Consider the following 15,000-nt stretch of genomic DNA (forward strand, 5'->3'; position numbering starts at 1 on the left):
TGTGTGTGTGTGTGTGTGTGTGTGTGTGTTTATTTCAGTTGCAAAGATTATTTTTGTCGTGCATGTTGGTTTCACTCTTGGGTATAACCTAACGTGTGTGTGTGTGTGTGTGTGTGCGCTATTATATCCTGGGGTCCTCACAGCCTGTGTTTAGGGTGGGGTGGGGTTTCCACCTCATGTTTGTACCTGTAGCACTCCTGTTTAAGTCACAACTTCACCTACAGCAGCAGGCAGCGAGCCATTGTATTGCTCCCCCATTCACTACCACACACAAACAATACAGAGTGTGTCCGTGTCATTGTAATGACAAAGAAGTGGTGGCTGTTTTGTGATGCTGAGAACGACAGATGATGAATTGCAAATGTAAGAGATGGTCAAAGTCAAGGAGAATTCCCAGAGCGCGTCGTGGGGGATGGCTTCATGATGTGCGAGTTCATTTAAAATCCCGGCTTTGTGTTTTTGAAAGCTCGTTGTGACTCCTGTGGTGGGGGAGAGGGGTGAAAAATGGTCAGCTGGTGTCATAGTTATGGAAATGTATTGACCGTTCGAGGCTTAGCAGGACAGGAGGTCAGGCCTGGGCTTTCAAGCTTGTGAATCTTGACAATGCAAGCTTTATTTTTTTTAAAGCTATATGAAAATTGCATGCAATGGGAGGTTTTTCCTTAACCTAACTGAAAAATAATAATAGGAAAATAATTGTAATCACAGATTGGTTTGCATGGTCTTGTGGCATAAGCTTTACTCAATTGAAAGGCATAGTGTGCAGTAGAACAAAGGTTATATTGTAGATTTACAAGCCAGCAGCGATCAGGTGGTATTTCAGATACTTAGCTTATTATAAAAGTTTATGTACGTAGCAGAATTCAGCATGACGGCACATGCAGCTCAACAATGAGGTTTTTCTAGTCACTCAGTTTGATGCCCCACGACTAACCGCTGCAATTTGCTGCATTTTGTTCCGGCTTTTATTTGTGCAAATGTTCACCTGTGGCATGTGTAACCTACTGCTGCAGTTCTTTTATCACAGCAAAGAGGTAAAAAGACACTGTGGACAAGACTGAGATAAATGAGAGGAACTGTCTCTCTACTACCCAGGATATTGGAGCTTTTAAACAGGATCATTCTTTGCTCAGTGTAAAAGCCAGTAGCACTGTATAGAATAAATGCTCTTTATTTGGTTTATAAATAACGTGTACATGCCAGTGTTTTAGGTAAATCATCAATGTTGTTATTTTTGCTTTATGTGCGTGCAAATTTAGTTTCCATTCAAATGTCCCCACCCCTTCCTAACCGACCGGTTGTTTTGCTTTCTGACGGTCAAATTCAGATTTTTATCATCAGTCACTGAATAATGTCGGTTTGTCATTTGATTTACTGCCATAAACTGGGCTGAATGTAAGAATAGGTCATGGGTATGTAATGTATAGATATGCAAGTTGCAAGAAATTAAAGGGAGCATGAATCGTCTGTTATGAATTTAGTAAATAATCCTTTTCTTTTACACAGTCACGAGTTTATGAAACCAAGCTGTTCATAGTTTTAACATGAAACTAGATATCCTGGGGGATTTTGTTTAACATGATTTTTGTTAAAGGTAAAGTGACACAATTTTAGTGTGTGAAATGAACTCTCCCTTTACCTGATTGGTCATTATTTTAACATCACAGAATTCTGTTTTATATTTTGTTCCAGTCACCAGACTATCCTATTGTATGCATATAAATGTGTTTGGCCAGAATATGATGATAATGGACTAGTTCTGTATTGCCCATGCTTCAGTTATCCTTCAGCATGGATTTATTATGACAGACCAAAGTTTTTGCTAATTACAAAGGAATTGAATTTTAGCACCGTATGTATTACCTTCAACTCATCAATATGCTGACCTTTAAATGAATGATATGGTCCTGCACTGCATTAATAGGGAGCGCCTGGGTAAAGGTAGGTACTGGACTCCAGCTGAAATGGGACTTTCTAAGTGACATTTTACCACAGGGCAATAAAAGAGGCCTGCACTGGAAAATGTTATCAAGACTGCTTGGAGGAAGTGGCCACATTTTCTAGCCAGCTTTGTTTAGTCCTGTGTGTCAGGATCCACCGCGGCACCGCTTCAGTGCACGGTGTGACACGGTAAGGAGTTGGGAGCTCCAGGGGTGTTATGGTTGAGGTGGTGCTCAGGGATGACTTCTCCATGGGCTCTGTCCACCGATAGGATTTAGATCAAATCTCCTCAGTGCATGTAAAAACAGGGGACATGTAACTGATGAAAGGACAAAACCATCCAAAGAATGAGCACACTTGTTTTTTGAGAGCGTTATTTGGAAACTTGTTCTGACATCCCGGATGAGATGCAGTCTCATCTCATCATCTAGTCTACCAGGATTAGGCATATTCTATTTGCAACATAACCTAAAATGTTTATTCCCTGCTCATTAATATTGGAATCAAAATGACAAAAATGGGCCTTGACCCAGATGTGATTCTTGAGTGGAGTTTGGATTGTGTGCCTGCACTTGTGATCTTACATAAAAGGCTTGATATTCCCACTCCCTGACCTGAAAGCAAATGATTGCCTCTGTGGAAGAAGATCCTGAGTGAGAACACATTTCCAATGCAGGATTGCTGCTCCTTTATGTCCTTGGCATTGTGTTTTTTTTTTTTTTCTGCAGCCAGCAAAGGGACATTCAGGCAAAGATAAGTCAGCTGCCATACTGAGATTGGTAGGTGAATGGCTCACCCAGCAGTGGACTCTGGCTTCTGGTCTGAAGACATCAACATCCATTCATTGCTGTTTTTGTGGTATCACTGGCTTACTGAATATGAGCAGAACATTCGATTAGATTTGCATTTTATATAATGCAAAGATTGCCTGGCCAAGTGGAAGTGTGCTGAACAAGGCTGAATTGTACACTCCCTCCGATTTAGAAAATATACTTAGCACAGATGAAATTGCAAACATTTTTCCATCTCCCACTGACATGAAATTTCTCTATTACTGCTATTTTTACATGGTCTCAGTGCTAATTTACCCAGTGGTGTGTCCTTCATAGTTGCATATATTAGACTTGTACATAAGTTTTTCTATTCATCTACACCCACAGCCTGAATATTGACCCTAACTTGCTATTGATTTAAGACCGAGTGGGAAAGCCTGTAAGAAATGGCAGTCGTAGGTGAAGATGTATTACAAAGATCACAGATCACGCTCTGTTGTTTCAACTATATCTCATTTCAGCTTGCAGCTGTTTTTCACACACATCATCCTGTGCCAGTGCTCAGTAGATGAAATTCCCAAGAAGTTTTGGTAACCAGTGTGTCCCAACATTGATACTGTTGATCACAAATCTGTAATCATAAAACTGTCTAGCACATTTTGCTCCTCGTGTGGGTGGTGGTGGGGGGGATTATTGGGTGTGTTTGGAGTCAGACTGTGGAGGAGCCAATTGTAAAAGTCTGGAATGTGAAGCATGTATAGGCAGACTGGTGTTGATGCTCAGTGTAGCCAGGGGAGACCTTTTCACTGACAGTGACGGTAACAGGCAATGAGAAGGTCAGCGACTGAAAGTCTCTGGTGATTGTGGTTGTGATGTTTTTGTCACAGTGGCTGTGGCTTTTTTCATTACATGAAGCATTTCTTATGCACTTCCCAGATGAATACTTCCATCACAGACTGTTTAGTATTGAGCTTGAATTCTTGTGTGATCCTGCTGTCACCATCTCGCGGTGAACATTTTCTTCAGTGACTGATTTAAGCGTCAGTATTGGGAGTTAAGTTTGAAGGACTTTCTAAAGGTTTACTTTGGCACATTTGCTTGCATCCAAATCTAAAAGCAACTGCTGTCAGAATTAAAGGAAAAAGGGTAAACGGATCATAGATGCTCTGACACGGTGTCTTACGTAATAAAGTATGATTTTAGAGAAGGAAAATGGAAGGAAGGTGACCGAAGAAATGGGAGGTTAAATTACTTAGGATGTTCGGTTAAATTCAGTTATTCAACAGAACTACATTGTTCTGGCAAATCCAAATCATCAAAGCCGTTAAGTGGGGGTTACATTTCTTTCTCTGACACACGAATGAAGATGGATTTGTGGCTAAACCTGCAAGTTTCAAACAGTGTTGTCAATTGTCCTTTAATCTGAACAAGTAATCTATTCCCCTCTGATGGAGTAGTCTGAATGCTAAACCAGAAACATGTACAGACTCATTTTTAAATACTGTAATAGTTTCAAGTGGTATATAGTAGATTGTAGCTTTAACCCCCCCACTCCCTATACCAGAATAAAAAGTGCAGATCTCTCTTCCCCCACAGAACTGCAGAGGAATCACTACAATCACAACCTCTACGCCCCCCCCACCTCCCCCCTTTTGTCTTATCAGTGGTCTGTGGCTCAAGTATACCTCCAATTAACAGCTGTTTAAGGACTTCAAAGGTTGCCAATGGGGAGCTAAAGAGGCGTAAGCAGGATGTGGTCTGATAGCACCTCGGTTGTGACCCCGTTGGACAAGCATTTGGTGGCATTGATGATAGAGATCAAAGTACTCCGGGACAAAATGACATCCAAAAATCTTGTATTTTGAGCCAACGTTAAAAAAGCCAGGAAAAAAACAGTTGTCCTCAGCATGGCATGTATTTAGAAGTGAGATTATATCTTGTCTAGTGATAACTTCCCACATCTCATGGTACAGCCAGTGCAGAATAACCAGGATCCACAGATAAAAGGGTCAGATATAGTTGGTTATCATTTTTCCAAGCAATGCTGGCAAAAATATGAGGAAGCTATCCTTTTTAAAATACACTTTATTTTTGTTACCAGTGACCATAGAAGCTCCTAAAGCATGCTTAAACCTGTAGAATAGACCAACCAACTAAACCTGCAGCATCTGCTGTACACCAACCCCAAACGGCTTAAACACCAGCAGAAGCAGTGACCTCTGCACACACTGGTGCCTAGAGAAAACACTGGTGGGAACAAAGGTGCCACCAGGCTAAACAACACCAGCTGCTGCTCAACAACAGGCTCCAAAATCAGTGCCTGCAGATTTATTGCAACGCATATAACGCATCATTGCAATATCTTCTACTTGCAATATCTTCTGCAATCCTTAAGATGGACAAATGCTGCAGTTCAACCTTACATAGACCTATGTTTAGTAAAACTCCGATGAGGATGCAAAAAAGTGTTTTTGACTAATGTAATTGCAGTCACCACACGGTATCAGCAAGTACTATTCAATTCCAAAAAAAAGCTATCGGGTCACCGTGTTTAAGCCTGTACGTTACGCTGCAAGGAGAAAGCTGTTAGATTGGAGCAAACGGGGCAAATGTCTCTTTATGTCAAGCCCCGGAATTCTGTCATATTGAGACGTTAAAGCCTACTTGGCTTAGAGTAGCTCAAATGATACCGTAGTCAGTTTTGAATAATGTAAATGAGGGTAGTAACTTCCTCAACTCTTCCACCAAGTTAGCTGTCACAAAAAAAGGATGTCCTGCTATGCCTACTGTGCAACGCTCACAAAGAAAAGGCATCAGTTTGCATAACGACCTACCTCTGTACTCACATTTCAAAGTCAAATGGCCCATCTTCCTGCAGCTTCTACCTTTACCAGTGGTTGCTGCTGTCTTGCCAGGTCTCACACCAGTTGTACTGTCAGCCATTATTCTGCTTGATATGTGCTGGCATCCTTCTTAAAGGCTGCTCTCCTACAATAACAAAGTCCCATAACACACGACCACCTGAGCCTCTCATGACGGGGTCAGACAGGGCACACACCGCACCACTATTTGCCGCTGCTGCCTGAAACGTGAAATCAATCCTGCAGCAAATGAAAAGGACTGGGGAGGTGGGTGGGGGGGGGGTCAGCTTATTGTGTCTTCTTGTTGTCGCAGAAATATGTTGTTCAAAAGTGTGTTTTGTGTTATGTTACTTCACACAAGGGCTGGGACCATATGCTTTTCTCCCGATTCGATTCTTTCACAGTACATGGTACTGTACGTAGGTTGTATTGTGATTTTCATTTATTGCGATTCTAGAAGTATTGCAATTCGATAGTATTGAGTATTGCAATTATTATTTTTTTTCCTTCTTTAACAAAACAAAAGTTGAATAATAATACACTTCTAAAGACAATATATCATGAGACATTTTTAAAAACGAATTGTTTTCTAAGAAGAGTGCACATCACAAGTCAGTCTGACATTTATTTCATTTGTAAAGGGTATCATAACATGTATTTTTCTGCTTTGACTCTGTTTGGCTGGAAACGGATATGATGTAGTCGCTGTCAGCGGTACTATATAAACAGAAATTTTTTAGGTTAATAATTGGTAAAACCCAGGCTCTTGGTAGGCGGTGTCTGATGGTGCCGGTTGTGGGTGTGATGAACAGTGGCAATAACAGTCACAATAAAGATAATGGAACAGTGACTACAAATAGTAGTTGTAGTAGTTCATGGCGTAGCAGGGCACTGCAGGGCGTTACAGGATGTAGCAGGCCACAGCAGAGCATAGCAGGATGTAGCCGAATGCAGCAGGACACTGCAGGTCACCGTAGAGCGTAGCAGGGAGTGCAGCAGGACTTCAAAAATCATCGTTAAAAAAAATTCCCAAAACATACGATTTTAAATTAATTTTTTCTTCTTCCCAACCCATACTTCACGTGCTACTACGTCACTGCTGTTGTTACAGCCGGAGTAGCTGTTGAAAATGAAAAACTATATGGCAGTAGAATTATTTTATATTTTATTTACTTCACCTGTTAAGTTTTTCCAGTTGTACAGTACAGGCCAAAAGTTTGGACACACCTTCTCATTCAATGCGTTTCCTTTTTATTTTCATGACTATTTACATTGTAGATTCTCAATGAAGGCATCAAAACTATGAAGAAACATATGGAATTATGTACTTAACAAAAAAGTGTGAAATAACTGAAAACATGTCTTATATTTTAGATTCTTCAAAGTAGCCACCCTTTGCTTTTTTATTAATAAGGGAAAAACTTCCACTAATTAACCCTGACAAGGCACACCTGTGAAGTGAAAACCATTTCAGGTGACTACCTCATGAAGCTCATTGAGAGAACACCAAGGGTTTGCAGAGTTATCAAAAAAGCAAACGGTGGCTACTTTGAGGAATCTAAAATATAAGACATGTTTTCAGTTATTTCACACTTTTTTGTTAAGTACATAATTCCATATGTGTTCATTCATAGTTTTGATGCCTTCAGTGAGAATCTACAATGTAAATAGTCATGAAAATATAAAGGAAACGCATTGAATGAGGTGTGTCCAAACTTTTGGCCTGTACTGTATGTTTCTCCAGATAACATTTTTAATAAGGCTGTATAAATCTTGCCTGGATGAGGCCCGTTGCTTCATGATACATTCTGTGCCACAGCTTGGCACAAAGCTATTCCAAGACAAGTCAAACGGCTTTCATTATCACTGAAAGCCCCCTTTTTCCAGCTGTTTGCTATTCAGGGTTTCTAGGGCTACAGATTCAAGTCAGAAAAATCCTCCTTGGCTACATGACAGTGCTATAGTTTTCACTTGAGCTATTAATGAAGACTGCAGGAAGTACTTATTTTGTTCATCAACATCCCAAATAAATGCTACACTGGGACGGATGTTTCTCACCGACGTGAAGCATTTGAAAGATGATGCAAGCTTTGTTGATGCTAAATTTCCCTGTGGCCTAACCGAATCTTAAATACAGTTGAGCACACTCGGAGTAGGAAAATGAGTTACGAGAACAAGAGACTGCTGTTTGGTTCTTCCATTCGCACAGAAGCATATGACTGTCGGCAGCAAACGGGAGCTGACTTGAGTGGTAAACCCCTTCCCCTCCTCCTCTTCTATACAACTACCTGTGTTATTATCTCAAGAGACTGGAGTGTTCAGATTACAGGGTTTTGTGTTGGAGCTTGTAACTAGTCGGCCCTGTGCATTCTTGCCTTTCACCAGTGTAGTTGGGTTAAATGACAGGAATATCCTTGCAAGAAGAAGAGTTGCAAAATCCCATTGTGTCAAAATTAAGCTCAGTTTGTGTTCTCTTCTGTTGCATTATGCGTCTGATTTTCAATGGGCTGTGCAGCGAGGTCATCTCTACTATCTTTAGAGTTGGCTGGTGTTCTACAGTATTGCATTTTTTCCTACATGGGGCTCATGAGTATAGGAATGTAGGACCAGGTGTTACAAACTGTCAGATTCTACCTTGTTTTGTAAGTCCATAAGTCAGTTCTAGGCCGCAGGGCAAGACTTTTCATCATATCCTCCAAGTAATACCAGCAGCTTGACATTTTTGTCCTTGGGGATCTAACGGAGAAGAAGAGCAGGTGGCGGTTAGGACAGTGTTCCCTTGTTCCTGTTCCAACAGGCCCAAGTATTTGTCAAATATAAGCTGGGCTTTTAAGTGGTCTTTAATAACAAAAGGACTTTAAATCTCCCTGTCACATATTTCAGGGATGACAAAATCCCACAGCGCATGGAATGGAAAGATGAACACGACTCTCCCAAAACAGTTTCAGATATTATCGACATCATTGTGAAACGGAGGGGTTCGAGCATAAATCAGAAAGCCTTTATGTTCCAATACGGTCATGCAGATATAAAAGATAACTTCTAGTAGATAATATTTTGTGAAGTCTTTCTTAGCATGAATCCAGATTGTGGCCACTGGGAACCGAACTAACCCTAAAACGTCTTTTTATTTTATTTTATTTGTTAAAATAACATTTACCTGCTCCAGTTTGAAAGCATTGTGAGAATAGACATGGTAGACTGGCTCCATCGGTAATCTCCTAAGCCTACATCTGACAGCTGATGGGGTGGATAACAAATCTGCATTTCACTTTTAAGGAATGAAAAATATTCTGGTAATAGAAGAGAGAAAAGTATCATGATGGAGTGAAATAATATTTTTTTGACATTTAGCATTTTCTTCTTAACACACTGGATAGTGACAACAAAATGAAAGTGCTGTACCCTATTTGTCTTGGCATGAACTGTATTTTATGACGTGGATGTTTGTAGCTCAGCTGCTCATTTAGAAGCAGTTTGATGCTTCTCGTGTACAACCTCAAGTGGTGTTAGCTGTGGTGAAACTCTGTGCTTTTCCCTGAAGCTGTTGTTTCTGTCGTGTAGCTAATTTGAGTCCCAATAAACACTATTCTTCTTTGTGATCTGTTGGTGGGTGGAATCTCCCGTGGTTATGTATTTCATTAAGGGCTGGTAACGGATGAATCCTGAGCGACTTCTGCTGTCCTGTGCTCCTATGCAGCCTGCTGAAAATGACCCATTTACTGGGGTCCTCACTCTGTCATACTGCCAAATTACTGGCAGCATTTTCTAATCCAAGTGTTGATTTCCAGTTTTTATTTAGTTGCGTATGAATGATGACAGTGAGGATACAAGAAAGGGACACTAACTTAGTAATGTGTGCTAGCAGGTATTTCTAGAAGAGCCCACTGGCTGTTCCTGGGGATTTTGTGCTCTACAACTTCATTCCCAACCCTGGCATTTCTTTCTCATGTATTAATAAAGAGCTGGTGATGGATTCTGTGCACCAGCAGCATTGCAGCTTTAGAGAATATAGTGTTGTGAAATTGAGGCCACTTCTGCCTTGTATTCAGATATTCTGCTATATTATATCCCTGTATTTCCAAATTTGGAAATGCATGCTTATTCATTTGTAAAATTTGTATTCTTATGAGCTTCTCCAGGTCAGCCTCTTAACTATATGTGTTCTTATATCTTGAAAGCTTTGATTGAAAATCATTATGCTCAGGGGGATTGAGGGTTCTGTTATCTCTCTTAAGAGGCAAAAGTAGCTAGCCGATTCTTCATGGATCCTACTGCAAATATGATTTTAATGTAAAGAGAACTGTTCTCTCTTTTTGTAATCTTAAACTAATAATGATCTTGTGGCAGATTAAACGAGGAGCTGTTAGGATTTAAATCTGTTGTCCCCATGAACATGTTTATTTGCCCATACTGGAACACTTATTTGACTTTGTTCTCATGGGAGTTTTACATTTGATTGGATACATTTGAACCGACTTTGCTGCTGCTGCCTTCTTTAATATGAATGGGTCTATCCTAGAAAAAGGTAAAGGACAGACTATTTGTAGTCATAGTAATAGGAGGATTTGTTGCACTCCAGCAGTGTTGCAGAATGCATCAACTATTTTCATTTATGAAATATTTGTAATCCTTTTGCCGTTTTTGATGATCAGCTGGTTCACATATTTCAGACCTAAACAAATTATGGTTGCGCTGTAAATCCAAGGTCATTGCACAGTGGGTTGCCTTTACTGTACCGGCTGAGCAAACCGCATCTTCGGCTGTTTAAGCCCCTCATCTCTGCTTGAAACGGTCTAATTAATTTCTGGCTAATTTCACATCATATTAACTTTGATACCACGAGAACATTAGCAAATCCAGCCCAGCAACATATTAAAGCTCCCCTTTACATAGCAGAAACTTCATCCATAAATACTCGCTGTTAAACCTGTCACAAAATATTCTCGTAGGGCTTTATTTTATTGTATTTCCAGTTTCATGAAACCCTGGGGGCCTCACAGTGTTGGCAATCAGGGCTAAAAACGCAAAGGACATTTAGTTTCTCTCCAGGGATGACATCTGCAGAGCCATTAAACTTTAACCTTACACATATGAAAAAATAAAGGGTACGGTGTGGGGAAGTGTACAAACAAGCCTAGAAGCTCTTGGTATGATGTATGTGCTAGCATTTTGTAAGCATGTTTGTGTCCCTCAGTGAATATGGTTTCCTGTAATGAGTGCAGTGGCATTTCATAGTTCTGTCCCTCCTCCTCTTGTTTTCTCTTCCCCTAGTAAACAGGATTGAATGAAACAGGCAAGGAACCGCAGGGTTATATGAAAAATAAATGGACTTCCATCAACATCAAACGTTGTGCATTGCAGTACCAGTGAATGGTGATGAGCGAGCAGAATGAAGAGGGGAAAGGGAGCAACATAAGGTAGAAAAATGGGGTCAGCTCCAGTTTATGTAATGCCCCTCTTCACTGTAAGCCTGAGTGCATGGAGCAGCAGAGGGATGGGCTCCCACTCATCTGTGGTGGCTACACACGCACCAAAACTGCACCCCCCCCCCAAAGGGTCTGTCCTGAAAGGATGGGAGCGCACATCAGGAGGAACGGCCACAACATGGTTAGTTAATCTACTGTCCCAGCTGCTGATGGTCCCAGGCAAAGAGCGGGACCTTTTTTTTTTTTTTTTTTTTGGAGCAGGCTGTCCAGCCTAAAGGCGGGTAGATGGAGTCCAAATATGCATTATGCTGAAAAGCCCTCCCCCCTCCCAGTCCTCTCTAATGCAGGAGGTAGTTCTTGAGAACAGACAACAACAACTCTACAAGGACGGCTCACTTCAGCTCTGAATAACTCCTGTTCACTCAGGCTGTCCCAGTGCTCATACTGTCATTACGTCCCCTCCACTTCACACAACCCCTGTGCATGTTGGAAGGGGCTGAGTGGATTACTTCCCCTATCAAAATGAGGGTAGTGTTTTTCTAGCTGGCTTCACCAAAACTGACTTTATTTTTTTCTTTTTTTTTTTATCTGTAGTGTGAGTGAAGAAGCAAAACAATATGCCAGGATCGAGTTACATTTGCTCCTCCGGTCTGCTTTTCTTATTTAAACTCCTCCAATTTATGTTTCTGACCCGCATCAGAGTTGTTTTAGGGGGAAGTCTGTACTGGCCACATTCATGTCGCTCTGCAATTTCTTACAGGGACTTTTGCGAGGAGTTGACATACAAGTTGTAATGGGGTACAAATAGTTAATAAATACTTGGTACAATTTCAGGCTAATTATTGATCGCTGAAACAAATCAATTAAAGATGAAGGCATATGATGTGTTCCATCATACGCTCTTGGGACAGCAATCCTGCAATGATTTTGTTCGCCTCAGTGTTACTGAGAGTTTATTAAATCCTCTTAGTTCCAGTTGATGAATGCTCCAACTTGTTTAGATTAAACTGATCATCTTTCCTGTATATTTTCTGGATTATCCTCCATGAACGTATGTAGGGCTCTTGGGCAAAAGCCAACAACTCTACAGTGTCTTGCGTACAGCTTTTCTGTCTCTTGCATAACAGTCGAAGAAAAAGAGGCCACTATGGAAACACAGTATTTTACTATGCCAGCATACATAATTTGGAAGCACGTCCCACAATGAATATGATTTCTCATCTGGATATCTGTTTTCAGAGCTTTTGGGATCATACCAGCAGCTGAAGGACCAAACTGTATGAAGATCCAGTGACCAACAAAATGCCAGAAAAATCAACGCAATCCTGCAGGTAGGCACAATTCAGAAACCATTAATAAAACATTATGTTCTTCTTCTGGAGTTAATTTATGCCGTTTGTCCACTCTTGTTCAGCCTCTGAATCATGGGAAATGTCGAGAGCCAGAATGGGGACCATGCCCTCTACGGTAACGAACGTGGCTATTTGTCACGTAAGCACATGTCTCGGTCTCTTCGCATCTCCAACAAGCAGTCCAGACGCTCTCGACATGCTTCATCAGGGAAAATAGAGCACAGGAACTCTGAGACGAGCACACGCTCAAGTAGCACCCCCAGTATCCCACAATCCCTGGCTGACAATGGACTGGAGCCTTTCAATGAGACGAATATCCTCCCAGACTTCGGAAGCCCAATTTGGGTGGACCGTGTGGCCATGAACCTGCGGCCTGTGTCCTTTCACAATGACCTGGCCAATCCGTCCGTGCACATGAATACGATGCACATAACCCTACCTGGCCCCACTGCAGAGGAGGTGCAGGACGAAGATGTGTACACAGGCGAGGTAACCTACCTCCAGAAAACTCGGGACGGCTCCAAGGAGACCGTCAGCTTCAAGAAGAAAAGGTCGAAGTCTGCAGACATGTGGCGAAACGACAGCCTGGAGTTCTCCCTGTCTGACCTTAGCCAGGAGCACCTGACCAGCACAGAGGAGATCATAGACGCGGCCAACGAGAGGGACTTCACTGACTGCAAAGGACACCTGCAGTCCAGCCCCTCGGACTCCGCCGACAGGGCCAACTCCCTGGACGAGCTGTATAGCCAGAAGATCCCCGCCCGCAGGCAACCCCACGGCCGCTATGCCAAGTGGCACGACGCCAACAGGGCTATCAGGGAGGGCGAAGACGATAAGATGCTCTCCCCATCAGAGGAGGATGGTAACCCCTACGGTGCGTACACCCTCCCTTGCCGGCGCTCCCACTGCCTGTCCGAAGGCCTGAGCAGCCACCAAGCCGCCATGTGTGCCAGTATGCAGGGCAGGAGGGCGCAGACTATACAGGTAAGCTGCAGAGCAATTTCACATTGTGCTGATCTTTTAAACCACTAATTTGGCTCATGGCAAATCTCGTTTAAAAAGGGGCACAATTCATAGAAAACCTAACAAATCATTCCCTCCATCCAGGAGTACGTAAACCATGTGTTTGTGTCCATTTGATTTCACAAGTTTGGTGAAGTGTCAGGGACCTGAACTGTTTTAGCTGCGTCACGGCTCCTTTATGCTCCTTGGCCCAGAGTATGAAGAGCTGTGCAGAATCTTAATGTAGTCGGGTGGCATCACCAATAAGACGGCTCTCCTCATTCATTTTAATTCCCTCACATTGTGTCTGAGCATTTCCTCCGCTGCATTCACCTCGCAGATAATAAGCTGCTGAAAAAGTGTAAAAAGAAAGCTTGTCAGGGCAGCTGTGTTGTTTTTCTTGGGAGGGGAGACTGCGATGACGGGAGGGGAGGGGAGGGGGGGGGCCCGAGCTTAAAGTCACTCCCCGTTTTGAAATGCCTCAGTCTTTTGTCATGATAATGAGGGGAGGCCTGTGGAAGAGTGTAACAGTAAAACGTGTATGGTGGCCCTGTCACTGCGGGGCACCGTCGGCCCCAGAGAATGGAGCTCTGGAGCACATGATTGGGTCACGTGACCAGATGGAGATACCGAGCTCGGTGTAACCCCCTTCATCTCCCAGGAGCCTTTGGCCATGTGGGTAGGAGAGGGCAGACCCTGCGGTGCCACAGGGAATTAATTTTGAGCAGAACCTCAGGATTAAGCAACCCGTGGACTCCCGTTAGGCCTCTGTAGTCGCGGTCTTTGCAACATGTTTAAAAGAATGGCTCTGTCCTACATCTGTACAAAGACGGCTTAGCGAGGGAAGGAGTTGTTGTCTTTATTCTTAGTGATGAAGAAAACGTGGCTGCCATGCTGTCTCACCTGTCTTGTGCTTCCGCCACGACGCAGGATGTCACGGCCGGGGAGGGCAGCGAGTACGAGGACAGCGGCATCGACGGGGTGACGGCGGAGGCCGAGCACCAGTCTCGACGCTACAAGACCATGTCGGCCTCCTTCTCCGTGTGCTCGGCGGCCGGCAGGAGCATGTTCGCCGGCAGTGACAGCGGCAGCAGCAGTGGTGGCGGCGGGGCCGGCGAGTGCGTACAGGGCGTGTACGAGAACTTTCGCCAAGAACTGGAAATGAGCTCCTGCCAGACGGAGAGCTTGGAGGAGGCGGGGTCGGCCCTGAGTGACGAGCAGAGCACTATGAGCTCCGCCTACCAGTCGGACCCGTTGCTAAGTGTCGCCCAGGGGATGGTGCGCAAAGCCGGCAGGCTCGCCGTCAAGAACTTCCTCGTACATAAGAAGAACAAGAAAGTGGAATTCGGCCACGAGCAAGTTACCAGATTCCATGTCCTTTCCATTCTTACATGCAAATTTCAAAACAAAATTTCCAAACCATTTCCATTCTCATTTCCCTTCCTTCCATTACCTTCGCTCCATTCAATCCATTCCTTCCTTCTTATTAAAAAAAAAAATCCTTTCCAAAACCTATATCCTTATAGTCTCCACTATATTCCTTCATTAACAAATCCTTTCCTTCATTTCCATCTTCAATATTATCATTATTACGTTCCTATCCATTCATTCCATGTTCCTTCAATTGCTTCTTCTTTCATTT

At 42.9% G+C, this 15,000-nt stretch overlaps 1 protein-coding gene across 1 annotated transcript in view; it reads left to right on the top strand.

Annotated features, from left to right (window-relative positions):
* Nucleotides 1-15,000, top strand: part of LOC120551839 (T-lymphoma invasion and metastasis-inducing protein 1-like) — a 17,334-nt gene that overhangs the window by 996 nt on the left and 1,338 nt on the right. Inside the window, exons 3-5 of the mRNA XM_039789417.1 lie at nt 12,244-12,335; nt 12,419-13,340; nt 14,289-14,713. Coding sequence (XP_039645351.1) covers nt 12,429-13,340; nt 14,289-14,713 — 1,337 coding nt within the window. The 5' untranslated portion in view covers nt 12,244-12,335; nt 12,419-12,428. The remainder of the gene's footprint in view (nt 1-12,243; nt 12,336-12,418; nt 13,341-14,288; nt 14,714-15,000) is intronic.

The sequence above is a fragment of the Perca fluviatilis genome, chromosome 2 (assembly GCF_010015445.1).
Source record: "Perca fluviatilis chromosome 2, GENO_Pfluv_1.0, whole genome shotgun sequence".
NCBI classification, from domain to species: domain Eukaryota; kingdom Metazoa; phylum Chordata; class Actinopteri; order Perciformes; family Percidae; genus Perca; species Perca fluviatilis.